Source organism: Tamandua tetradactyla, chromosome 18, assembly GCF_023851605.1.
Source record: "Tamandua tetradactyla isolate mTamTet1 chromosome 18, mTamTet1.pri, whole genome shotgun sequence".
In the NCBI taxonomy this organism is placed as follows: Eukaryota; Metazoa; Chordata; class Mammalia; order Pilosa; family Myrmecophagidae; genus Tamandua; species Tamandua tetradactyla.
The window spans coordinates 12,382,557-12,409,668 of record NC_135344.1 but is presented as its reverse complement, the minus strand read 5'-3'; the positions used below and the strand labels follow the sequence as shown (position 1 = coordinate 12,409,668).

Sequence of the window (27,112 nt, the reverse complement as noted above, 5' to 3'; positions counted from 1 at the left end):
TTTAGTGTCTACACTAAATGCCACATTAATCTCAGAGTAATTAATGAGCTTACCTTGTATTTATTAAGCAGGAAAATAGGATTACTCCTTCAGAACTCATGAGCCTAGCAAAATTATGGATAAGAAGCATAAATTTTGCCACCGCTGCCTTGACAAGAAACAAGCTGCATCGTCCAAATAAATTCATTTTGGTCTAACATTTTGAGATCCAGAATAATAGTACAAATCCCTGATATATCAATCACAGTAGTGCCATTATCATCAGCCACAAGGGTCAATATTTCACAAGGCTGGCTAGATAATCAGAGACTCACATCACTGGGCAGGTTGTTATATAACATCATTACGTTAAATGACAAGCTTGCTCGGGAACTGGATTGCATGCAAACTGACTTATGTCGCTACAAATTTCTAAAATGTAAACACTGGCCAATCAAATCCATCATGTATTCAAATGGAAAATAGAATCAGTATCGGGTCCCCATAGGGCTTTATCCTCTCGGGTCGAGAGAGGCCGTGAGTGGAGTTTGGGAGCCTATCTGTCCAGAGTGCTCTTTATCAAATATACCAAGTTACATAGTTTTATTAGCTCAACTTCCACTATCTGGTAACCCTCCCATTTATAAAACATTAAAACTTGGCAGTAACTTGGAGAGTATCCGGCTAATGGATCACAAAGAGTGTCCCCAGCTTAGTAGCATCAGCATCACCAGGGAACTTCCTGGAAACACAAACTCTCAGGTCCCATCCCAGACCTGCTGTGATGGCTAACACCCTCTTTGGGAAATAGTGGCCTATTTTGTCAGGAAATGGAATTCCAAATTCAGCATTTATTGCATTCTTCGTGACTTTTAGAGGAAAATGTGTTGTGTTGAGATAGGAGTGGCACTGTGGTATGTGAAGCAAAATTTCTTTCAGGTGACATGCAGCCAGTTGAGCTTGAGTTTCAGATGAGAGAAAAGAAGTGAAACAGGTAGGGGAGGGGAGGGAAGATGATTCCTCTGCTCTAATTTTTATATATATACTCTAAAGAATGAAAGGGGAGATGAGCTAGGTCCATCCTCTCCTCTTTTATATGATCAGAGCAAATTTGTGTTCTGCAATAAGTCACAGGAATAAATGCACCTGGGAAAGACAAGGTAAAGGTTGAAGAAAATAAAAGACAACACTGGGAAGAAGGGAGGGAAGGGGCCCGTACATGCACGGTGATTCCCCTAAGCCAAAAGTACATGTAGATATTGAGATGCCTTGGGGTGAGAGTAAAGGAATGGGGCAAGAGGAGAAGATTAACTTTGCTTGTATTTGTCTTTTTCTTGTATGGTTCTTGTGTTCGTTTGCTAAGGCTGCCAGAATGCAATACAGCTACAATTGATTGGCTTTTATAAAGGGGATTTATTCAGTTACAAATTTACTGATTTGGGGAGGCACACAGCGAGTCTGCTGGGTTTCTCTCTCAGCTTCTGAAGTTCCTTTTTGCTTCTCCAAACATGTGGGTCTGAACCGACTCAGCTCTCAGCTGCATTGTGCTGGACTGGGCTGCTGTGCTGTGCTGAGCAGCACAGCTTTTAAGCCTCCAGCTAATTAAATTAAGTATCACTCATTGCAGAAGACATTCCCCTTAGCCGACCACAGATGTAATCAGCCACAGATGAAATTCACATGCTGATGATTTAAATCCACAGCAACAGAACAACTGGGTACTGTCACTTGGACAGGTTGATACCAAACTACTAAAGTCCACCCCTTGTCAACTTGGCAACTACACACGTCACCTTAAACCATACTTAATCTCTAAATAGAAAGCAATAACAGAGTTTTTTTAATCTAACAATGTTCTCTGTCCTGTGTACAAAGCACTAAATTTTTTATATGCAAAATACATTTATTTCATCATAATATCACAAAAGTCTTAAATTATTTCAGTAACAATTCAAATACAATACCAACTCAAAAATAGTACAAAATCTCATCAAAGTCAGTTATAGGCATGATCTGTTTTAAAGCAAAATTTTCCTCTGGCTGTGGGCCTGTGAATTTAGGCAAGTTATCTGTATCCAATAGGATGTAAAAGGGGGACATTCATAGGATGCAAAAGGAAAACAGGGCCCATGCGACTTAATTCTGAAAACTTGCAGGGCAAACTCCATTAGATTTCAAAGTCTGAGAGTCATTCATCCTTGGGTCTTTAGAAAGCGACAATCCCACCTTTTCCAAGTTCTCTCCAAACACTGGGATGAGGGTTGCAACATTGCGGAACATTGGGGAGCCCTCTGTTTTCTAGGCCCCACCCTCCTCCAACATCTGGGTGGCATCCAGATTCTCTGCCACCTCCAGGTCACACATTCAACCCCTTCAGAACAATGGAGTGGCAGCCAGCCTCCTCTCACCCCCGAGAGAATAGCGCACCACCTCGTCAAGGCCTGGGGCACCAGAACTCTTTCTGAACATCAAGGCAGAAGGCCCACCCTCTGCCTCCAGGCGAAGTCACGCCCTCCACATGCACAGGTGGATCTGCTCTCACAGCCCAAGAGTTCTTGGCTTCACACCTTAAGTTCCATGGTTCTGCTTCCGAGGCCATTCTTCCTTCAATATGTCACTTTTTGTCCCTTCCAGTCCAGACTGGCAGTGGCTCCATTTATACAGAGTCTTGCAAAATATTTGTTGACTTGGCATGTAGCATACAGGGATTGAAGTCATCTGACAATAGGCCCTCCCACAAATCCTTTCTGTTTAACTCCATGTCCAATCCTCACTTGTCCTGTAATGACAACTGGTTCCATGTTTGGTTAAATTCTCACATGGGGCACTATTTTCTAGTGTCTTACTTTCTCAAAGCCCAGAATTTTCCAGGTCATCAATTTCTAGTTTCATTGCACCCAAAAGTTCAGTCCTCAGCCTGTCCCCTTCTTGTTGCATTTTACTACAAGTTGCAAGGAGAAACCAGGCTGCATCCTTCACAGTTAGCTTGGAAATTTCCCTAGCCATGTATCCCAGACAGTCACATTCAGATTCTCCTCCCATACAGCCTGAGGAATCAATTTTGTAAAACTATCTCTCACCTCAAAACAAGGGTTGCCCTCCTTCCAATATGAAACTGAAGCGTCTGTAGAGTCCATATTTCTACCAGCAGTCTCTTCAAAGCAATCTAGGTGTTTTCTATCAAGTGCCTCACAATTCTTCCATAATCCTCCCCTTACCCATTAAAAAAGCTGTTCCACCATGTTTGCTATTTGCAAATGCAGCATCACCCCGTTCCTCTGGTATCAAAATCTGTTTTAGTTTTCTAAGGGTGTCAGAATGCAATACACCTATGATGGATTGGCTTTTATAAAGGGGATTTAGTTAGTTAGAAATTCACTGATTTGGGAAGGCAAACAGTGAGTCTGCTGGGCTTCTCTTCCGGCTTCTGGGTTCAAACGGCTTTTCCTGAGGCAGTTCTTTTCTGCGTCTTCAAACATCTGGGTCTCAGCCAGCTCTCAGCTCTGAGCTGCATTGTGCTGGGCTGTGCTGAGCTCCTCGGAGGTGTGCTGAAATCAGCTTTTCAGCCTCCAGCTAGTTAAATTAAATACCACTCATTGTGGAAGGCACTCCCTTTAGCCAACCACAGATGTAATCAGCCATAGATGAAATTCACATACTGAGGATTTAATTCCACAGCAACAGAGTAAGTGGGCTTCATCACCTGGCCAAGTTGACACCTGGATCTAACAACTACAGTTGCATTTGTTGCAACAAGCGTGCATTACTTCTGCAATTTGAAACACATCAAAGAAAGTTTTTAATTTTAATTTTTAAATAAAACAATACCGCATGATAGAGAATTTGCTAAAATTAGTACTGAATAGTAAGGCCTGATACATCTGTTAATATGATTAGTGCAGCAACTGTTTGTTTATATCAAGGTCATGCTTTGACATATGAACAGAGCTGCTGGAATAAATTGTAAAAATAAAACATTTTTCTTTACTCTGCATGTATGAATTTTAGGTTGAACCCTTTGAAACTTCTGATATTTTACCATCTGTGACCCACAAAAATGCAATTTTATGGGGTTTAACCTTATCTTTCTACCATCTAGCCATCTACTTATCCACCTATCATCTATCTATCATGTATTTGAGGCTTTAAAATATTTGGTTAAAATGGTTTGGTTTGGTTTCATTTTCTACTTCTCATTGATTAAAAATACTTACATGAAAAATAATCTTCACTATTGTAAGCTTATCCAATTGTATTTTCTCTCTGACACTTTATGACCTCTAGGATTTATGACAATACTAGTTTCTATGGATATGATTATACTATGGAAAAATAAAACACTATCACTTAAGAAGAAGAGAAACAGAATAGAAGCAAATATATTGATATTAATGGCAATTTAAGAAATAGATAAAACATCTAAGTTCACTTTCCATCTAGACATATTTTTCCAAACACGAATCACATACCAGTAGAAACCTGGCCCCAGTCCCACTGCTCCTAATTTGTATTGTGGGAGAATCAAATTCCAGACATGAATGGGCTATGGCATTGCCAGCTCCCCCTTTCCAAATCTCCTGATCCACTGGACCCCGAAATGGCAGCAGCTGCTCCTATATTTCTCTCTGCCAATAGCATTTACTCTTTTATATCTCTGAGGCAATTTGTTCCTCTTCCAATACTAGGGACTGTGCATAATGAAAGTTGAGAACACACACATCTTTATAAATAGGGCACATTCCCTATGAGCAGATTAGTGAATTAACTACACAGCCTGAAAGCAGATTTGCAGTGAAGGGAGTATGTTTGGTGACCAGAAAGATCAGACATTTGTTACTTTGGGGTCTTTTCCTCCAGAGGACTAACCATAAACAACTAATATTTATGAAACATTTACAGGACTACATGCCAGGAGAACTACTTCACATGCATTCTCCTTTTAAAAATACTTTTTATTTAGCCTGACCCATGAGGTAGGTATTATTGTCCCATTTTAAAAAATTATAAAGCTGGAACCTGTAAATGACTTCTAACTAAAGGCAGCTATCATATAGATCCAAACCCTGTGCTCTATTTTAGAATTTGTTTTGGAGGTTTACTTTGGAGCTGCTGGCATTGCAACTATTATGCTAGGAGTGTGAATTATCCTAAGAGGTAGAGGGGTAGAGACCACCAGACATAATCACTATAAGGAAACACAAAATCAAAGTGGATACTGTGGCCATTGAGTGGCTGTAGCCATAAGCCTTGAGAAATTCAAGGTAGAGAATGTGAATGTGAAGGAAATGGATGCATTCCAGAGGTATTAAGGAGGTAGAACCCCATAGGACTGACTCGGTTGCGAAATCATGAGAGGAGGTGCTGGAAAGTACTGAGTCCACAATCACTCCCAGTGCTTTGACATGACTATTAGTAGTTGATGGGTGCATTCATTAAATAGTAAGTACTGGGAAAGAGAATTGGGTAGTGTTTGGGTTTGCTAAAGCTGCCAGAATGCAATATACCAGAAATGGAACGTTTTTAAAAGGGGAATTCATTTTGCAAGTTGACAGCTCTAAGGCCATAAAAATGTCCAAAGTAAGGCATCCAGAGAAAGGTACTTTGACTCAGGATAGGCCGATGGGTCCAGAACACCTCTGTCAGCTGAGAAGGCACATGGCTGGTGTGTGCTGTGACTTCTGGTTTCAAATAGCTTCCCTGGGGACATTTACTTTCTACATCTCCAAATGTCTGGGTATTGTTTTGGCTCTGTTGTCTCTCTCTCCAAAATGTCTCACCTTTTAAAGGACTCCAGTAGACTAATCAACCCCACCCTGAATGGACAGAGTCACAGCTCCATCTATTCAAAAGATCATACTCACAATTAGGCATGCCACATCTCCATGGGGATAATCTAATCAAAAGTTTCCACCTACAGTATGAATTAGGATTAAAAGAAATGACTGGCTCCACAAGATTGGATCAGGATTAAAATGTGGCTTTTCTGGGCTACATAATATTTGGAAACCTGTATAGACCAGGAAAATGATGGGCTCAGTATTGAAGTACTGCTTCTTCATAATAGCCCAGGTTTTGTTTTCTGGTTGTGTTCTGCTCAACTGATGAAACTCATGAATGCTGGGTTAAAGAGGCGCAAAGGTTGTCTTCATTTGGAAAAACTCTTATTCCTTATCTGTAGGTGAGAGAAAATGGTGCCACTCTATGATTTCCACCTGTTGAGTTTGCTCTACCAAGAACTACAAAGCAAACCATTTCCCCCACCCCTCCTTTTATGGGTGAGAGTTCTTTCTTCAATTTGTCAGAAACTAGTTTTTCAGTAAATTAAACAATATCCAAACAAACATTTCAAATGAAAGATAAGGAAAACGGAAGTTTTTCATACAATATATTGGACTTTCATCTGGGTTCCTTGGTGTAGTTGCATGATCTCATTTCTTCCTCAGGACTCGGCAGTAGGTACCAGGATGGTCGTTTTACAGGCTCCAAGTCAAGCCTATCTCACCCCAAGTTACATTCCTTATCACTTTCCTATATTGGTTGCCGTAGCATTTCCTGTCATTATTTCTAAAATATATAGTATTTTGCTATCTCAGTCTTCTTCCTGAAGCTGCTAGAAACATTTATTTTTAATTATAAATCACAAGTCACTCAAAACTGTAAGTCTGGCAGTATCAAGAATCCTCATGATCCCATCTCTGGTAGAGCAGATACTTCTTTCTCTACTAGGAGAAAAGCATTTCTTATGCATCCAAACTTCTCTCTTAATTTTCTTTCTAAGAATCACATTTCTAATTCCGTCCTGCTTGGAGGGAACCTTAGGGCCAGACTCATAATAATAATAGTATTCCATTTGCTTGGGCACCAACTGTATGTCCCAGCCTGGGCTACACAGTTCAAATATACCAGCTCCTTCAGTGCTCACAAATTAGGTGTGACTAGCTCGTTTTACAGGAAACTGACATTTAGCGTGACTAAGTAACGTGCAGTGGGCACAGAAAATGGACAAGCCTGCAATTGAGTCAAACCTGACTCTAAAGCCACTAGTGCCAGTACCCTTAATGACTTTATATCCTCAAAACTATCATACAGCTGAATACTTGAAAACTATGGTGACAGCAAAACAAAACAAAATGTACCTTTTCATCTTGGTACTGAGAAGATGTGAGAAGTGAGGTTAAAAATAAATAAATAAACTCCCAAGTGGTTAAACTTATGCCATTTGCTATTTCCTCCTGGACATTGGGCAATATCTAATAAGGATAGCTCGACCTGCACAGAAAATTAATTTGGATTTTTAGCAATAGTTTCTCAAAATGATAAGAAATATCAAGAGAATTTCTTCTTTGTTTTTCTCCTTGACTCCATTTTCTTGACCCTCAGGTCTCTCATTCTCTCTTTCTCCAGCTTTTTTTAATACCTAACATAGAACATTGTTAAATCTATCTTCTGGTAAGACCTACCAACCAGAAACCTGTTTAGATTCTGAAATTCTACATTGTTTATTAATTGTATAATTCAGAACTTTAGAATGTTGAATTTAATTATAATGAGAAATGCCTATAGGCTTTTCTCAATGAAGATGAACTTTCTCAATTCCCCACCAGCTCACCTCCTCTAAGCCCACTCCTACTTAGATCTGTAACAGCCATTCTCAGCTCTCCTATTGGACACAGTAAGATGACTGATTAGTTGGAGAAATAGGGGAAGAATGCACACGGGGCCAGGGATTTCCTTTTACCTCTGTAGTAGACTCCTGAGAGATGTTGTTCTATCTGAGGCTAAATTCTATGCATCTGGGATGCCATGGGGGAAACAGAGGTGAACACAGCTGCACCACAGTCCCATAGAGTGAACTTTCAGACCACAGATCAGATCCAATTGCTCGCCTTCCAAAGTGTCCTGTCAACTATTAGGAAAAAAATATCCAATTTCCATAGTAGGACACCAACTGTCCATGACTTGTCTCCTCTGTTTCCCCCACCTCATCACCTCATCTCCCTCCTCTTGTCATTAGGATTTTTTTTCTTTTTCTTTTTTTTGCATTGGCATGCACAGGGAATCGAACCCAGGTCTCCAGCATGGCAGGTCATTAGGATTTTTATATTTCATTATTCACATCAAGGTGCCTTATTTGTAATGGTAAGATGTAGAGTTTGAAAGCCACTGCCCTTTGGGCTTTGTGAACTCATAAGATTGATAAAGGAAATGTTTCTAAATATAAGAAGATGAAATTTTGTTTATGATATCAGAATATTTCCCAGATCTCTGAAAATTCAGTCTAACCAGTTATTAGAAGGAAAGCCTATGGGCAAACCCTTCTAAAGAAAGAGAGATGAAGAAACAAATGCTGTCAAGCTCTAAGCAAATTTTTTGGCACATACCCTCAAACTCATTTCAGACGTCTTTAAACTAAATGCAAGGTTAATCTTGTATCTACAACAGAAGAAAACTGTGCCATACGATACGAAAACCTGATATTAAATTTTAAATAATTTATGATGTCCCTCATATTTGATATGAATTATCTGCAAACTGTGTCCTGTCCAAATTTGTATAGCATTCAATAGTTTTTCTATATTTTTCTGTTGTAACTCAAATCTCTAAATATTGTATTGTGTAGGGAGGTATCGATTTCAACGAAAAGGGTATATTTGTATTAATGTTTTTCAGAAAAGAATTGGAGTAAATATAATTTCCAGTTTCTTCTTAAGATATTATCTTAAAGAATACCAGTTGGAAAGGCATTCTACTTATTACTGATTTGCAAGAGTTTAATGTGAAGTTTCAGTAAATCTGTCAAATAGTTCGTATTATAGCACAGGTGATCTTTACCTGGACTGGTAATAATTTGCTCCGTGATCCTAAATAATTCCTTATATTGTTAAAACTCTCTAATAGTATGTTCAAAAATGCAAACAGACATATATCAGTATATTGTATTGATTTATTAATAGGGTATTCAGATTTTTATAGCTGAACCCTTGAAATCAACAAATGAGATACTTATAGTTTAAAACTAAATGTCTAAATGTTTCATTATAGAGCATTTTCCCATTCTTCTTATTGACCAGCTTTGATGAATTTTCATTTCACATATTCTCTAATCCTCATATGATGTTCCAACTTAGACTATCCGTTTTAATATTTATTTTATTGGCTGCCACTCTGTGCTTATGAACTCCACAATTACACAGTTGAATCTCTTTCTCTTAATAGTGAAGAGTTCAGCTAAGTTTCCCAAAGAGATCACCGTTGTAGAAAATTAATATCCTGATAAGTCATTACAATACAAAAGAAACTGAATGCATGCAATGGGAATAAATGAATACCACATCCACCAGAATAACAGAGATAAGGCTATATATGAGATGCGTACTAAAAATGTAATTCTGTATAAACCAAATTAAACCATCTTCATCTAAGGCAAAACAAGTATTTCAACTACATTGTATATGACATCATTCAGGGTTTGAATACTCTTGTTGACCCCTTCAAACTCACTGTATATATAGGCTGGGTACATGTTTTAAAAAGTCAAATGATAGAGAGTTAAAAAATTTCTAGCTAAATTTAAGGATATGAGTAAAGGCTATTTAGATGTCCACTTATGAGATAAGTATAAAAGGTAAACAGTTTGGGGGATTAAAGTCCTATCATAAGTCGGAGTAAATATTTACAAGTAGTATATGAGAGAGGGCAAGAGAAAGAGGGAAACATTGTTGGGTGGAAGATATTGTAGCCTCCAACTTTGGAAAATATAAGCTACCATATGCCATTATTTGAAACAGTACCAATTTGAAGCACTCTGTCTCTCAAAAGCAGAATAGTTAAGTGAATTACTGCATAATGGACAGTCATGCAATCTTTCAAAAGACTGTATTAGGTAAGTTTGTACTATCTTGGAAGGACTAGTGGGAGCTTGCTGAGTGAAGTAAAGCAAGTTGTTGAAGGATACTTAGAGTATTAGCCATGCCCATCCAACAAAATCAGGACCAAATTTTTAAAATTAATTTTAAAAGTTGGCTGGTTAAAGAAATGATCATGATGATGAACATGCAACTATGTGATGATATTGTGAATTACTGATTATATATGTAGAACGGAATGATCAAAAGTTAAGAATGTTTGCATTTGGTGTTTTTTGGTATTTTTTAAAAAATTAAAAAATCAATTTAAAAAAGAAGTTGGTTGGTTAGAGTATGAAGAATTTTTAAAATGCTATTTATTCAAGTTAAACATTCTATGTAAGCCTAATATATCTAAATGAATACGTATTTTCCAATTTTATTGGATGTAAGGCTGAGGCCTTCTCTTTGGATTACTTCTGCTGACTAGATTTTCAAATTGTATTTCTAATACAACAATTACCCTCAGTGCATTCTCTAGTTGTTTCAAAAATTAAGGTGCAAATGCACACACTTGCAGAGCAACCTAACTCATGCTCCTTTTAGTATGTAGTGATTGTTTTGCCCTTCTTGAATCAACAGTAATTTTCAGCAACTTTGCTTTTATAAGTCTTTCCAAAACACTCAATTGAGCTATCAAAAAATTAATTCTTTTTTTCCCCACACTCCTATTTCATCATTTTGTGTAACATTCAACCAAAGTACATAAATACATTAACAAGTACAAATCCGTCCCAGAGAAAAGGTCAAGGAAAGGATGATCTCTAACAAAATAAAAGGCTTCGCCTACATTATCATAAGTTAATGTCTTCTAGTCCATTTTATTGATTAAAGCTTTTCTCGTTTGAATTATAGTGTCTGTTCTTCAACAGCACATTTCCTCATCTTAGAGGCGCTTGAATCAAGTCATTAGTAAGTGGTCTGTGAAAACTGATATTGCTTCTCCTCTGAATCTGCTGTTTCCTGAAGTGAGGCCAATGTTTAAAGAGCTTCTATGAGCAACCATAGTGAATTGTTAAGGAAAATGCTTTGGTCTCAAGTTCCAACAGACCTAGTGTCTTAGTTTGCCAGAGCTGCTATAAAACACCCCATAAACGAGTGGGCTTAAACAGCAGGAATTTATTGTCTCATGGTTTCGGGGATTTTAGACATAATAAGTCCAAAATTGAGGAATCAGCAAGCCATGTCTTCTCCGAAGTCTGTAGCCTTCAGGGGTTGACTTGGTGGCCATCAATCTCGGCCTCTGTCACATGTCTCCTTCTATGGCTTCTAGTTCCATGACCAAATTTCCTGTGCTTAGGACTCCAGTCTTCTAGGACTAAGGTCTACCCTGATTAAATCTGGCCTCACCTTAATAAGAACATCAAAGATCCTCGTTACAAATGAGTTGCCACCAACAGGACTGGGGATTAGAATAGTTACAGGTATTGGGGGGAACATGATTCCACTTACCACACCTGGATCTGACCCCTTGTTCTACCCCTCACCAGGCTGGCAAGTCATGAAATGCCTCCAAACTTCACTTGAGTTTATCCACAAGTGAAATGAGGATATGCCAACTCACCACCTAGATTTGACATGAGGATTTTTCACAAATAATATGTCTATTTAGGTAATGCAAGGTGTGCGTGAACTAAGTGCTTGATGAGCAGTGACTACTACACGTGGCTTTTCCACTCACTCTCTTTGTTCCCTGCTGGCCCAGAGGTGTTGAACCTGAGCATTGCTGTCTCCCAAAAGTTGTCACCATCTCCTCAAGAGTCATGAGGCTCGTGGGACCCTGGGATGTCCATACAAATACCAAAAGCACTCTAGAAGAGTACAAAGGCAAAACCCAAACATAGTGTGGTTTGTACTGTAATTGAAACAAATTGAATAAAATTCAAATGTAGCTAAGAGAGTCCTGGTATTTCTAACAGATGGTAGCTTCTTACTAAAATACTGTGGACAGTCCCAGGTCACTTCTGCTTCTAATCTGCTTCCAACTTTTACCTGGCTTCATGGTAAAACCCAAGGACTGAACACCCCATAAAAGTCATTTGGCCCCCTTTTCACTGTAGCGAGAGCCCTTGGAGACCTGTTTCCACCACCAGGCAGCCCTTTCTCTGCCTGCATCTGCCATCAGCCCTCTCCCTTCCCCTGTGGTGACTGGAAACACCTTGTGAGATGACAGCAGGGTCTGTTCTGTGTCTCTCTAGACCCAGCTGCCCCTCTGGCTTTTAGGGCAGGCCTCTCCCTTCCTCCGGAGGCAACACTTTTACTTTTGGGTTTTTTGCCTTTTTTTTCCCTATTTAAAGGTATAGCACTCTTTTACATTACCCAGATTCTAACAAACTAACACACACATAAATTGAAATCATCAGGTAGCTTCACAAGCCCATTGCCTCCTACCAATTAACAGCCATAAATTTTATCCTTTGATATCCTGCAGACTTCCTTTGAAAACAAGTGCATCCCCATTTTATATCAAGAATAGAAAGTATAGAAAAGCTAGTAAATAAAGAAATATAGAGGCTTGCAGAAGCTGGACAAGCAGCGGCAATTCTGTACCAACAAGTACTTCTTAATTCCTCATGAAAGAGAAGGCCTCAAGAATCTACCACCTCCTCCATCTTTTCTTCATTGTGTGATGAGAATCTCTGGTCTTGAATTCCAACTTTGTCATTATTTTCTACTGCATTTGTCTGTGTTCTTTCTACTTTATGACTACTTTGAATTTTTATGTACACCAGGGAAGATTTCTTTTTTTTTTTTTTTAAAGGAAAGACAGAGAGAAGGAAGGGAGGAAGAAAGGGAAACACTTTTTTTTTTAAACATTTTCTTGTTTTATTGTATTTTGTTTCTCCGTTTTTGTTACATGGGCTGGGGCCGGGAATCGAACCGAGGTCCTCCGGCATAGCAGGCAAGCACTTTGCCCGCTGAGCCACCGCGGCCCGCCCGGAAGATTTCTTTTTAAGGTTAGAGTAACTTTTTAATGTTGCGTGGTACTCTGGGTTTTCTGAAATTGGTGGTATGGGGGGAGCAGGGGAGGGTTCATATAATTTTATTAGAATAAAGCAAAAGTTTTAAGTGTCTCTAAAAATGTATCCAATATATTTCCTTCTTTATGGAATAGAATATGGGACACGTATACATACATAAATACCAATGTAGTAGAAATCAAAATTCAAGGACCTTTGAGATGGACTAATATAGCTGCTAACAGAATGTGTTGATTTTAAAGTGTAGCCTCCTCCTGAACCCAAGGTGCATTCTCACTCTTTATCTGCCTTTATGGAGTCCTCTGGAAGGAAAGTAGCAAGCGGCATTTAAGTAAAGTACCTGAATAGTCGAGTGAATCAGAGTGTTCTAGCAACTTTTATTTAAGTACAAAGTGGATTTTGTTTTGTTTTGTTTCATCATGGTGCCTAAAGGCATAATGAAACAAATGAATGTTGTTGGGACAATGCTCATTAACTTCTCTCTACTGTTCTCATGCTCATTGTTGCTAAAGTCAGACAATTTATCAATTATTTTTTATAAAGTCTGGCTGAGTTCTGTTGTTTTTGTGATAAGCAATAAATGGCAGCATTTGTGAATCATCTGTAAATAAATGGTTGAAGTGAAAAAAAATCATAATTTACTTCCAATAAGACTAGAAATCATTCACAGAGACGCTAAAGCTATTTTGACCTTGAACGAGAATACTATTCAAAACATGTCATAGTGAGAGATGGATGCTGCGATGCTGCAGAATGGATAGGGAAAGAACAAAAGGATTGACAAGAACATGGGCCCATTCAGAGAGGAAAGAAGGAAGAAAACTCACATTTATTGGGAATCTAGCTACCAGATATATTCCTAAATGTTTTTTTCTTTTATCCTCAAAACACCTTGGCGAAGTATGTTCTTCCCAGGCAGGAAAATGAGACTCAAAAGTATGGTGGAGGACAGGCCACCGTGGCTCAGTGGCAGAGTTCTCACCTGCCATGCCAGAGACCCGGGTTCAATTCCCAGTGCCTGCCCATGCAAAGAAAGAAAAGAAAAAAGTCTGGTGGAGGCATGTGAGGGTAATTCAGTGGTAGAATTCTTGCCTGCCATATGGGAGACCTGGGTTGGATTCCCAGCCCATGCACTTCCCAAAACAAGCAAAAAACAAACAAAAATTCAACAAATGGTGTTGCAGTAACAGAATACTCACATGGAAAAAGAGTGAAATGTGACCCCCACCATACAGCATATAAAAAAAATATGGTAGAAACTTGTAGCTCTTTGACTAGTGGAGAGTTACGTTAAGTTCGGGTGCCTTGGATTCCTGTGTGGGAAATGTAGTTGACAAGGCTTAGTGGAATTGTATCTTATCAAGAAATTGGTTCTAAATAAGAATCAATAGTCAATAATCAAAGCAGTGGCGACAACCAAATCAATAGGCTGAACCCTCAGTCTTGGGGTTTGACCCTATGAAAGTTATTCCTGCAAAGGAGAGGCTAAACCTACTTATGATAATGCCTAAAAGTCACCCCCTGAGAACCTTTTTGTTGGTCAGATGTGGCCTTTCTCTCTAAGCCAACTCAGCAGGTGAATCACTGCCTTCCCCTCTACCAAGGGACATGACTCCCAGGAGTGTAAGCCTCCCTAGAAATGTGGGAGAGAACTCCTGGGATGAGCCAGGATCCAGCATCATGGGATTGAGAAAACCTTCTTGACTAACAGGGGGAAGAGAGAAATGAAATAAAATAAAGTCTCAGTGGCTGAGAGATTTCAGCCAGAGGTTATCCTGGAGGTTATTCTTATGCATTATATAAATATCCCTTTTTTAGTTTATGGTGCTTTGGAGTAGCTGGAAGGAAGAACCTGAAACTGTTGAGCCGTGTTCCAGTAGCCTTGATTCTTGAAGATGATTCTATAACAATATAGCTTTTGCAACATGACTGTGTGATTGTGAAAATATTGTGTCTGATGCTCCTTTTATCCAGGGTATGGCCAGATGAGTTTTAAAAAATACATAAATAATAGCAGGGTAACAGGTAAAATAAATTAGGTAGATTGAAATATTAATGGTCAATGAGATGTAGGGCTAAGAGATATGGGATGTAGGAAGTTTTTCCTTTTCTTTTTTTATTTATTTTTCTGGAGTGATGCAAATGCTCTAAAAATGATCATGGTAATGAATACACAACTACATGATAATATTGTGAGCCACTGATTGTACACCATGTATAGACTATATGTATTTGAAGATTTGTCAATAAAAATATCTTTTAAATAATAATAATAATAACCAAATAACCCTTCAAAACTTCCTTAAGGCTCTTCAAATTCAGTAGCCAAGAATTAATTTTCTTTCTTCTCCTTGCATTTGGCTGTAGCTAGCTTCCCTGGGTCCACAGAGGCCCAAGACTAGTTATAAACCGGTATTAGGGGGGGTCAAAGTTAAGTTTGATTTTTCTCCCACTTCTAAGCATGCCTGATGGAATTATTACATGTTAAAGGTGTCTACAAAATTCAATTCCATTTGGGGGAGGATAAGGTAAGAGTATTTTTTAAAGGACTTTGCAATGTTTGACTGTAACATTTCAAGGAATATGGCACAATTATGTGTAAGTATCTCTGTATGTGTCTGTATGTTTTAATCGCTACTTGCCACTTGACTGGAAGCTTCATGGGTTCCAAGACAATGTCTATTTTATTAAACGATGGATGGCCATATCATAACAGAGTGCCTGGCACTCTGTAGGTACTCATTGAATAGAAATCAAGAGGGAGAGGGAAGAGAGAGGGTAGAGGGGAAGAGAGAGTAAGGAAGGGGAGCAGAACGGAGGAGGGGAAAAGAGGAAAAGTGTGAGGATGGGAGAGAGGAGAGAGGAAGAGTGATTAAAAAATAGAGTAAGTTGTTGCCTGTGTTGTTTTTTGTGGTTAAATATCCATTACTGACCAGTCTTTGCTGTAACATCTCCAGTGAATTTCCTTTTACTGGAAATAAGCCGAGAAAGATGGAACTCCTATAGTCAAGTGGGTTTTCATTGGGTGGAGACTTGGGCCTGAGTCCGTAAGTCCTCTGATCAAAGGTTTCTTTTGTTCTCACGGAATACTTTCCTTCCACAAATCACTGAGTGTCTACCCTGTGCAGTGCAGTGCTCACAGAGGGTGGGGAGCTACAGAATAGAATGCAGATGGCTCTGCCCTTAGTAGTTTCCAATCTAGATAGTGAATATTAATAACTAAACTTGCCTATTGGATGGGCATCTTAGCAGCACTGACCGATTTAGACCTTAAGTAAAACTTTAAGTATGTAATGGCACTACCTAAATTTTATAGACAAGGAAACAGGCACAGAGAAGGTGAGTAATTTCCCCAAGACCATCCAGCTGGTGGGTAGCGGAAGAGGATTTCCATCTAAGCAACTGACTCTGGAGCCGGGACTCACAGCTCCCATGCATTATTGTTTAGTAATTATCTGAGGCTGGGGGAGCCTGTTGGGAGCATGTCTTATGAGCAGTAGCATTCCTACTGCCTCCCAATTGGATAAATGAGCTGGCTGATAGTAAGCTTTTCTGAAATTTGCAAAACTCCATTATTTTCAAGCACATCATATGAAAGGTATATTTTCTCCTCACTATAAAGTTTCTTTAAAGTCTTCATGGAAAAGAGGAACAATGGGATTCCAGAGTGATGATCTTTCCATGTTCCTCTACCTGACCAAGCAATGGGCGTCCTGCTCTTGGTAAGGTAGTAATTGTACTGTTTCTCATGAGTTGTGGCTCCCAGGGCCCCAGAATAATGCTGTAGATTCACACATTTAGCAGATACCGAATTTTTTTTCATTCTTGAATAGAAATATAAATAAACTCAAGCTGGCACACCAAAAAAAAAAATTTATGATGGAGCTGGATTTTGAACTCAAGTCTGCGTGTTTCCTAAGCCTGTGCTGATGTTTACATGTACTGTGGGGCAGATGTGCTTTATGATTGTTGAACGGCCAGGCACAGCTGCATGGCACGGCTCTCGTTGGGTCCATCGGCTTCCTCCCCAGTCCTGTGCAGCCCTGGCCGTGCCGAACCTTCTTTTGTCTTGTTATGGTCTGTCTTTGTCTGGTCATTATTCCCAGCACAGCCTGTGAACCCCGTGAGGTCAAGGACCCTGCCTGACACCTCCTTGTCATCCTTATGGAGTCTTCAACTGTTCCAGTAGAGCTTAGTAAATATCAGTTTACAATTGCACTTTTACACTGCATGTGCTTGACGAAAAGTTGTAAGCCTTAACTTTTAGCCTACAAATAGCATGCTAAGTGTGCTCTAGCATTGCTGTCTTTCGGAGATTTCTAAAATTAAAAAATAAAAAACAGAACAGGATAATACAAAGACCACGAATGGGACATGGTTTTATATTAGATTTCTCAGCTGATAAATGTCAGTATCCCCACTTAAGGACCTATGTTTGAATTATCATCTACTAAGTCAATGGTAAGAAAGTTTTAAAAATTTGCAATTTTTTTTCCATATCAGATTAGACTCTCAGAACTTCGTTATATAAACATCTTAAAAATTTCTGCCAAAATCGCAGCTCAGTTTGGGTAAAATATGAAGTCTGACAAGGCACAGCTTCTTGGATCTTTTTTCCTTCTCTCCCCAGTAAACTGATCCATCAGAAACCAAGCCTTCTCAAATAAGAATAATTACTGATTAGAAAGAAGTTGGGGAGGCTACTGGGAAGTTGATCTGAAGCCTTGGGGCGTGTACTTTTTTCTCTACATTGTTAGTGCTCTCACAAATATTTCAGTTATCCTTTCTGATTTGGTTTGTATTTGACAAAATTTCTCATCACAGGGATACATCTGAACTACCAAAAGCATAGAAAGAATTTTCCTTTAGTATATTTTATATAAGATGCAACCCGTGAGCCATTTCAGTAACCATTCAAAGTGGATGGTTTCAGTGAGCCGTTCCATGAAGCGGATTTGGTTACCCAGCCTCAGACTTGCTGAGGGTAAGCTGGGGCGCTAGCTCCACCACTGGAAATGCTTCTTCCTGGTACCCGATGACTGCTGGTCACAGCAAAGTGCAGTTTTTCTGTGCACAATGGTTTTATTTATTTTAAATGAGAACGTGGCTCATTTGCTTCTGCATGCTGAAAGTGAGTATAGATAGAGTGAAGAAAGCAGCTTAAACACTCATCATCCAAGACAACTTTTCCTGGAAAAGCCTTCCTTGCTTATTTCCAAAAGTTGAAGGATATTAGATGTTTGAGATCCCTAAAACAATTTGACTCTCTGGCATCAGGAATTTCGGATGAGACCCTTCTGGGGAAAATATTGAGCCCCGGATGAAAGTTGAAAAAATGAAAACGGTAAGTCATCAAGGGTCAAGGTGCCAGGTTTCTCAATCTGATTTATTCATCTCAGGCTCAGCACAGCGGAGCTGAGGGCTCGGATTTACTTATTGAATAATTGCTTTGCTTGTGGTTTCGGAGGGTTTCACTCTTCGGAATGGTTTCTCAGCACCGCGCTCTTGTCGTTCTCTCCAGGGCACGGATTTGGCTCCGCAAAGATGTCCCGGGCACAGACATTCCCCAGCTACACCTCGGAGCAGAGCGAGGAGACCGCCCAGCCGCTGTCCCGGTCCAGCAGCTACGGATTTAGCTACAGCTCCAGCCTCATCCAATGACCCGCAGAGAGCCGCTAGCGGCCGGGAGACCGACTGTCCTGGGCCCCCAGCAGGCGCGAGACCCACCCGCACCCCCTGCACCCTGGAAGACCAGCGGCGGGAACCACTGAAATGGGTCCGGTCTAGTCCCAATCACAGTGGAAGGTTAAAAACTGGAGTCTGCGTCCTTGAACCAGTGGCTAAGTCCTTTATTTATTGAATTTCTTGGGGGGAAATCTACGTTTTCACAAAAAGAGACTCTGAGCAGTCATTTAAATAACAAATTCCTTTGAGTCTGACAGTAGCAGAAGCCTTGGCACCGTGGGAGGTAACCTGGCAGGGAGGTGACTCCCCGAGGGTTGTGTCCCCCTGTTCTCACAGGTGACCGTCCCGTCCGCCTGCCTGATCCCAGGGTTGCCCTCAGACACGGTCTTTGTTGCTTTCGAGGTTTTCACAGGAACAAATCCAATAGGCTCTACAAAAGGCACCGTAACTCTCCATATAAATAAGCCCAGTGACAATGAACAGAACACGGCGTTCATAATGCATTAGTAAGCAGGGCCCCGTAGTGCTACTGTGTGTATGTGTGTGCGTACGTGTGTGTGTGTGCACGCCTGCACACGCGTGTCTGTCTGTCTGTACACCAATACAGATATGGGTATTGCCATATCCATTTCTATTTAACAAGTATTTATCAAAGTGTGTGCTGAGGGTGACAGGTTATGCTCACTTAAATTGTTAAAAAACTGTGATTTGGTGCATTCAAAGTAAGGTTGTTATGTTGAATAGCTATTTTTAAATAGTGCTGTAAAAAAAGGCTTCTTCTTAGCAAAAGTATTTATGTAGTCAAGTCTGCTCTTACGACAAGTGTAAATGAAAATGTGAGAAAGGGAAACACTTAGGGAAAAAAAGAACAATTCTAGCTGTCCTACACTTCACGTTACCTGTCACAATGTCTTCCCAGCAAATTTGTTTCGGGCAGTTCTTCTCCCTCTGGCCATCCTTCTCAGCTCTGCGAGGAAGATTGAGTGTGGTCAATCTGATCACCTTCCATTTAACCCCAAGAAAAAGAGGGACTTTAAATAAGGAGCCATTGCAGAAAGAAATAAAATCAGGCTTACAAAAAACTCAGCTATTTGGTAAAAGAAGGAAAGGATCGTAGACATGAATGTTATAAATTTCATAGATGCCATTCTCAGATGGCCATCAAGGCTTGTAATCGACTCTGTCACTACATCGGGCTGGGGGTTATTTTCCTTTTACTGGACATGGGTTGGCAGAGATTATAAGAACAAATTTAGTCAATGCATCATCCTTGACCAAGGCCGAACCTACAAGGATTTAAGGGATGTGGCCACAGCCAGCTGATTTGGGAAGGTTTGGCTATATGAGTCAATATAGATATTTTTGCCCTTAACTCTAGAGTTTACCTGAGTCAAAATGAAAATTATATTTCCTGAATTTTTAGATGTCATGTGCTAGGACACTGAGCTCTGAAACACTCAAGGGTGGATTTAAAGAGCCATGATCCCAGGTCATTCAACAGGAAAACCTATATTCTTTAAATCGCAAAATTCTTTAAATGATCAAAGTTAGTTTGTTGAAATGGCACCTGTTTTACTGATCTGTGATAAGATTGTTTTTCCCTCCTTATCCACGGCTTGAGTTCAGACTAATAATTAATTTCAATAAGTAGGAATAAAAGTGAGTCTGGCCCCTCCTTGATAAATTTGCCCTTAGAGCAACTATCTAGATACTCTGAATTCCTCAGTTAAGCATGAAAACCCCATCAAAATGCTACTCATAAAAAGATAATGTGACCGCAAAAAATAATTATCCTAAGACTTTAGGGAAAGAAAGAATTACCCAAACGCTGTGCACTGTGAATTTTGCTAACACAGCAGAAGAGGGGCTGACCTGTTCCCTATAACACAGGCTTACCTGAAATTCCAGCTTTCAGCATTAAACATCTCAGAATGGCTTTAGTTCATGGCATCTGCTTTTGAAGTGCTGTTTATAAAATCCACCAGAGCAGCTCCCCGCTGAGACCGTTTAATACAGCTCCTAATGGTGCCACACTCAGAGACACTCTCTCTGGCTCACCCAGTCGAGCTGCCGCTCTTGAGACCTCAAGTTTCTATGAGGAACTTATGGGGAAAGGCCCTCAGGGGTCCCGGTTCATGTCTCAGCTTTACTCATGTGCAGAAAGCACAGCCCATGAGTCCAGGGGCTTCTGCTAATTCGATGAGTCAGCTCTTGGGTCTACTTGGTGTGAGAACCAATAGCTGCATGAAGTTATTTCAATGACAGACACCATGTGGACCTGATCATTCTTATGAGGGATACCAAAGACCAGGCATAATTTTGGGCAGTTCATTCTGAAAAGAGCAAGTCATTGAGCCAGCGTGTAAGAGAAATTTCCTTCCCAAGTCTTTAACCCAGTGTCATCACAATGAGAATAATGCTATAAAACATCTCACTGTAACTTTTTGGAGATTCATTCTAGCATTCTCGTCCAAGTATACTCTTGACACAATCGTAGCTGAGTTGAAATTGCTCAATGAACAGATAGGAACATTTATATTAACCTAACACACTTGACATAAGGCAATGAGAATTGTAATGAAAATGATAAGCAGGTAATATATCTTCTATAAAACCAAAGATGAAAATTACTCTATCAGTCTCTTGGGATGACATAAAATCAATTCCATTGGAGCAACTGGAGTGATAAGAGACATGTATTCACTTGAGAAGGGTAGGCTTTTGATTGAAGATACCTCTACACTTTGCAAGTCATTTTTCCCCTTTTGGGGAGTGTGTTCTATCTTTAATGTACATGACTTTATCATTGCAAGGGACGAATTGATAGGAACTAAAGTCACCTTTTGGCTCCTTCTCAGTGGGTTTCCATCCAGATTCAGCTGGGTTTCCATCCAAATTTGTACAGATAAATGAGGATGGTACAATTTCCATGGAAAGTGAGCAGAGCAATGACGGAGGAACCCAAAATTAGTGGTAAAGGAAGGCTCTTGTTGGAGCAGAGATAGGTGGGCAGATGCTTTCCAGAGACTGTATAAGGGGATTTGTTTTTTATGTCCCCAAATTTTTCTTCTGATAATATTAATTACTGCTACACAGAACCTACACATGGCATTATATTTATAATGTGGAAGAGTACAAAATAATCTTGATCCAAAAGTTTATTATTCTGGTAGGGGAGAAAAAAACATATTTGTTTCTTACTTATTGAACTAATAACATAATCTCAGAACTAATTTATTTATGCAGGTTGCAAATATTTATGAATCAATAGGTCTGGCCACTGCCACAAATTTGAATTTAATGCAATAAAAAGATATATATTTACTTATGTATTAGTGAAGATGCTATTTCTTAGGGCATGCAAAATAACATGAAACATATGTATCAAAAGTAAACCTCACCTTTTTCAGCCAATAGAAAACTAGAGTTCTAGTCCTGATAATCTTGTACAATTCTTCTTCATCTTCACTTGTCAATTTTGTTTGAAAATCATTTCTCACCTATGAAATGATCATTCACTTATACCTGCTGTCCAATATACAAACAATGGACTAACAAACAAATTAATACTGTTGGTAGTAGCTTCTACAGATCCAATTTATTGCATGTGGTATCTTTATAGAAGATATTTAAAAACACGTCATAAAAATTTTTGCCCACCCCTCATTGTCTGGCCGGTATTTCAGAAATCTTTGCCAAAAAAAAAAGCATGAGCACCATATTTCCTCAATTGTTTGAGCTATTTACTAAAATCAACCATCAATGCTAGAGTGAAAACAAGCTAAGCAAACTGTATTCTTAGAAAATTGTAGTCCATTTTTTACTATTATAACACAACACAATAAATGGACAACATGCATTCAGTGGGGCTGAACTTTAGGACTTAACATGTTTAAAAAAAAACATTAAAACCTGCTCAGAGTGAAAATTGTGTACAGTTTCTCCAGTTCTGTTAACATATTGTGTCTATACATGGCTTCCAATTTCAAATTATTTCATCAGCATTAACTATGCAGCCCTCCGACCTTGGCCTTCTCAAAATGGACAATAACTTACCACTAAATATGCACTTATAATTATGACAGTAAGTGATATGCCACATAATTAAATTTCTAACCTATGAACTTTATGCAGTGTGATTTCCCCTGCAGGAGCAGAGAGGGAAGATGGGAACTAATCAGAAGGGCAAGATTTAGATAAAATTATAAACACTCCAATGAAACATCCAAAGTAACATTTGGAATCTCCTTTCCTAACATTCTAACCCCAGTTTCACATCGAGAACTCTGCCCCCCTAACTAAAGTTTATCCTTGTGCTAGATGTACTATTGAAAGAGAAAACCAGTTGAATCAAGTCTTGAAGTTACCAAAGGAAGAAAACAATTTTCCAACAAGTGTATTCCTTTCTGGTTAGTGGTAAATATTTAACAAAAAGAATGTATAACAAAATCCCCATGGAAAAATATATCTTCAGGACCTTGAGAATCATTTTTTTTGTGGTCAACCTCATTTGAGTTTCGTCATGAAGGCATATTATCAGTGGGGCCAGCTTCAGACTAAATATCTGAGAGAGGATCTTCCATCTCATTTGTGCATTTCCTACAAATGTCATCTGAAAGGTTAATCTCACTTTTTCTCTAAGAAACTACCACAAATTCTTACTCTCCTATACAAAAATGTGAGTTTGTTAGTATACTTCCACAATTATCATGACTAATTGAAGCATCAGATGACTTGTAGACTTACAGAAGTATAGCGACGTGTTGGGCACATTTTCTGGAAAGGCAAGTGCTAGTTCTAGAGAAGAAAGGTCCCACTTTAAGTTTCCCTCAGAAGAAAACCAGAATCCACAGTTGTTGTGATTTGTTCAGAGTCACAGAAATAGCCAGGAATTGTTTGAAATCATTCCAGGCTACTGGTCCAGGACTTTTTCCTTGACTCTAACTCTTCTCTGTTTGGGAATAGTAGGAGTTAAAAAATGCCACATCGCCACTAACGAAAAGCATTTAAGTGCTTACCCATATTTTTCAGATGTCCCCATACTGTTCTGATATTTCAGATGAATCCTGCTGGCTTCATTATCAACTATATCAAGGGAAAGACTTTGTGGGGCAATTCATTAGACTTGGCTAAGAATACAACATTGTTGGAAGCCATGAATGAATGTCATAAGCTTTATTGACTTATTATTGTCTATTTCTTTGTGTAAAATTCAAGACTATTTATCCTAAGTTATAATCAAACTAAAAAAAATATTAAGGAAGTGTGTTTTGTATTCCTACAATTCATTATATTGTAATTATGATTATAATTTTTGGTTCTTTATCATTCTGCACCACTTTATGATATAATTATTGATGACAGTCCACATTTTATTAGCTAATTGATAATATCAGGGCTACATTTTTTCATGTGAACTTTGTAAACTTCCATTTTAAAGGAAAGTTGAGAAAGGATTTTTTACAGCTTTTCTGCATAAACTTCAATAGACAATTATTTAAATTAAATGAAGTTTAGGGAAATAAGGAATAAATAATAAAAATATGAAAAAAATTTACTTGTGATTTAAAGACACTTCACACCCCCCATTTTAAGGTTTTAACATCTTATAAGCATTCAAAACAGAAGAAAAATACATTTGAATAGAAGTATGTCCCCTTGTAATAATTCTGTTTGACTAATGTTCTTATTTTACCTCATCTTCTATGCCTGATTCCGAATTCCACATTCTGATTGTGACAAGAATGAGTGGACTTAAATTTTTCAATAATTATTTGGGGCCAATTTTAATAGTTGATACAATTAACTTTGTCAGTCTGTTTCATGCTTTTAGGATGCATTTTATACGTAAAGAGTGCATAATTGACCCTTTCTATAGACATAGAACTGTGCATCTGTGTACATATGCCCCTACCCTGTAGCAGCACTAATGTTGGAATTTAATTCTCAATTTACTAACTCATTCAAGAGACCCCTGACCCCATAAGAGTTGCTTCTTTTCAGGAATCGAAAAAAAATTTTTTATTTCAGGAAGAGAAGATTGGGTTGATGATTTTAATTTTTTAAGGATTTCTCTCAAATAAAACATCTTAAAAGGGTTTTATGATGGTTCTAGATAATTAGCTATTTGATAAATGGAGCTAAAATGTGGGGAAAATAAAGATTAAAATGATAGTAATATCTTGTTATTAACTATCAATCAGAAACATGATCACATTTGGATTTGCATATTTATTGCATAATTCAGGGAGTAGTGCTCACACTTGCCAAAACACACAAAAAAGGAGTTTGTTGTGGGCAAAGGGGGCATGGGGCATAGAGCATGGGGAAAAGGCACTCTAAGTCTTTGTGAAAACCTGAAATAAAATGTGATTCATTCCAGTTATAAGCAGCTCTGCATTATTTTACTTACAGCAGATAATGCACAAATTACACCAACAAATCTGTCTGCTCCCTGACAATAAATGAGCGCAAAAGCCATTATCCTCTTTACCCCACATCAGGAGGTCAGCCAGACCTGCAGAGGGCCCCAGCACCCACTCGCCCCACTCCCAACATACTCACACACACGCACACACATTACACACACACATATTTTTAAATTTTAGACCGACTCCGTGCGTCCCGCTAACTACCTTACTTTTTTTTTAGATTCACACAGGAATCACCCCCATGGCAAAATCCTATCCTTATGAAACTTTAAAATACATTGTTATGTTATATGTTTGCTTTCTGTAAATCCTTATTTAATTAATTTATATATACATTGTGAAGTCTTATACTGTACATTATAAAGGGATGTCATTTGTATTTGATTAAATGCAACGTTTATGATCAGTTTGATAAAAATAGACTTGGACATTAGACCCTTGATAAGAAATAAAATATCCATTATAAATCTGATTCTATTGGAAAATACATGATTTGACGTACTTTATTTTTAGTTACAATCTATTCCATAAAAATAATACTTTGGGGACATCTGTATTTAAATATTGGTTGAATCACCTTTCGGACTGGAATGCAAAAGACTAACTGTCCCTGGAACCAAAATGTGAATTTCTGGCAGAACCGAAAATATTATAATAATGAGGCAATAATAAAATTAGGAAATTAAGTTTTTTCAAACCTGTGTGTGTGATTTTTCCCCTTGGTAAAAATATGTGAATAGTTGAACAATTGCCTTTTTCTGAATTCATAGTTTCCATATCTCAGTTTTTAGGATAATCTTAAAAACCAATCTATTGTTATCAACATCATATTCATAGTTATAAAAAACTTACAAATTATATTGTTACAAAGAGAGTAATTAATAATTGTGCAGTATTAAAATTTAATCACTTAAAAAAAGGTATAACAGTTCAAAAACTCTACACAACTTTGCATGATTGATTTTGAAAAACTAAATTGATTATTTTTACCCAAATTATTTAATATTGTTAACATCGTAATTTTACAGGTTCCTTTCTATTTTTATCCTCATGTGAAATGTAGCTATGTAATTAAACAGCATTCTGACAATTATATTCTGCTAACCTTTAAAATGTCACTCATTCCTTCACTTACTAACTTACTGCTTTCAAAATAAAGTGAAAGAAGGCCCTTTTTGAAATGTAAGGTAACTGAATATTTATTATATGTTTCCAGTGTTTGCCTAATCATATGTTACACTAGGGTGTAATTTTTATTAGGTTGTCGCTGGCATGATGGAATATTAGAATATTAGTATTGAAAGTCACATTGGAGATCAACGCTTACATTTTCCTGATGAAGTGGCCACCAGAGAGGCTAAGGGGCTGGCATAATATCACACAACCAGGAGAGGGTTTGACTGCCTGTGCCACACTCACTTTCTCTTAACGAGAGAATAAGATTGAAAATGAACAGTTAGTAGACAAAGCTATAATATTAAAAACTAGGTGCCAGCAGTCCAGACTGAAGTAAAAATCGATGGCTTCCTTTATTATCTCCTATTCAGGACATAGAAGCCCTGGGCACTAGAATTTAGACCTGTCTGGAAATACATTTAAAACATACGGTTCTAAAACTTTATCTTTAAATACTAAGTAGGCATTCTTGTTGTTTGATTGGATTAATTCATTAGATGTATTTTTCTTTTTTTCTTTTTAGAGAGTCAAGCCTTTAAAGAGAGTTAAGTCTTCTGATGATGTCAGACAAATCAAAAAGAATGCCTAAAACATGTAAAAAATTTTAAATGTCCTGCTATGGGTAGGTCAGCCAAGGTCATGAATTAAAAGAAAACAATGAAAATGCATGAGACCTTCCAATTCTAGATAGCCAGTGGAAGTTTGGAAAAGGCTTCAGAGTAGCAGTGATGAGGAAATCACCCATTCTTTCCAAATGCAGAATGAAACATTTCTTATTCTGGACATAATTTTTTTCTGCCACTTTCATAACAAATTGCTGATGTGAAGTTTTTTTTCTTTCCTCTATTTGTTACTGTTGGAGTCATGGGGAACATATTTACTGTAGCAAGTATCTTTATGAAGAGCGTAGGGTTTCTTTACACTTACAGCTGACATCAAAGAAGACAGACAATCA

At 38.4% G+C, this 27,112-nt stretch overlaps 1 protein-coding gene across 1 annotated transcript in view; it reads left to right on the top strand.

Moving 5' to 3' along the window:
* Positions 1 to 25,678, top strand: part of DOK6 (docking protein 6) — a 452,915-nt gene extending 427,237 nt beyond the window's left edge. The window contains exon 8 of the mRNA XM_077135258.1: positions 18,387 to 25,678. Within this exon, the coding sequence (XP_076991373.1) occupies positions 18,387 to 18,526 (140 nt within the window). The 3' untranslated portion in view covers positions 18,527 to 25,678. The remainder of the gene's footprint in view (positions 1 to 18,386) is intronic.
* The last annotated feature ends 1,434 nt before the right edge of the window (positions 25,679 to 27,112 follow it).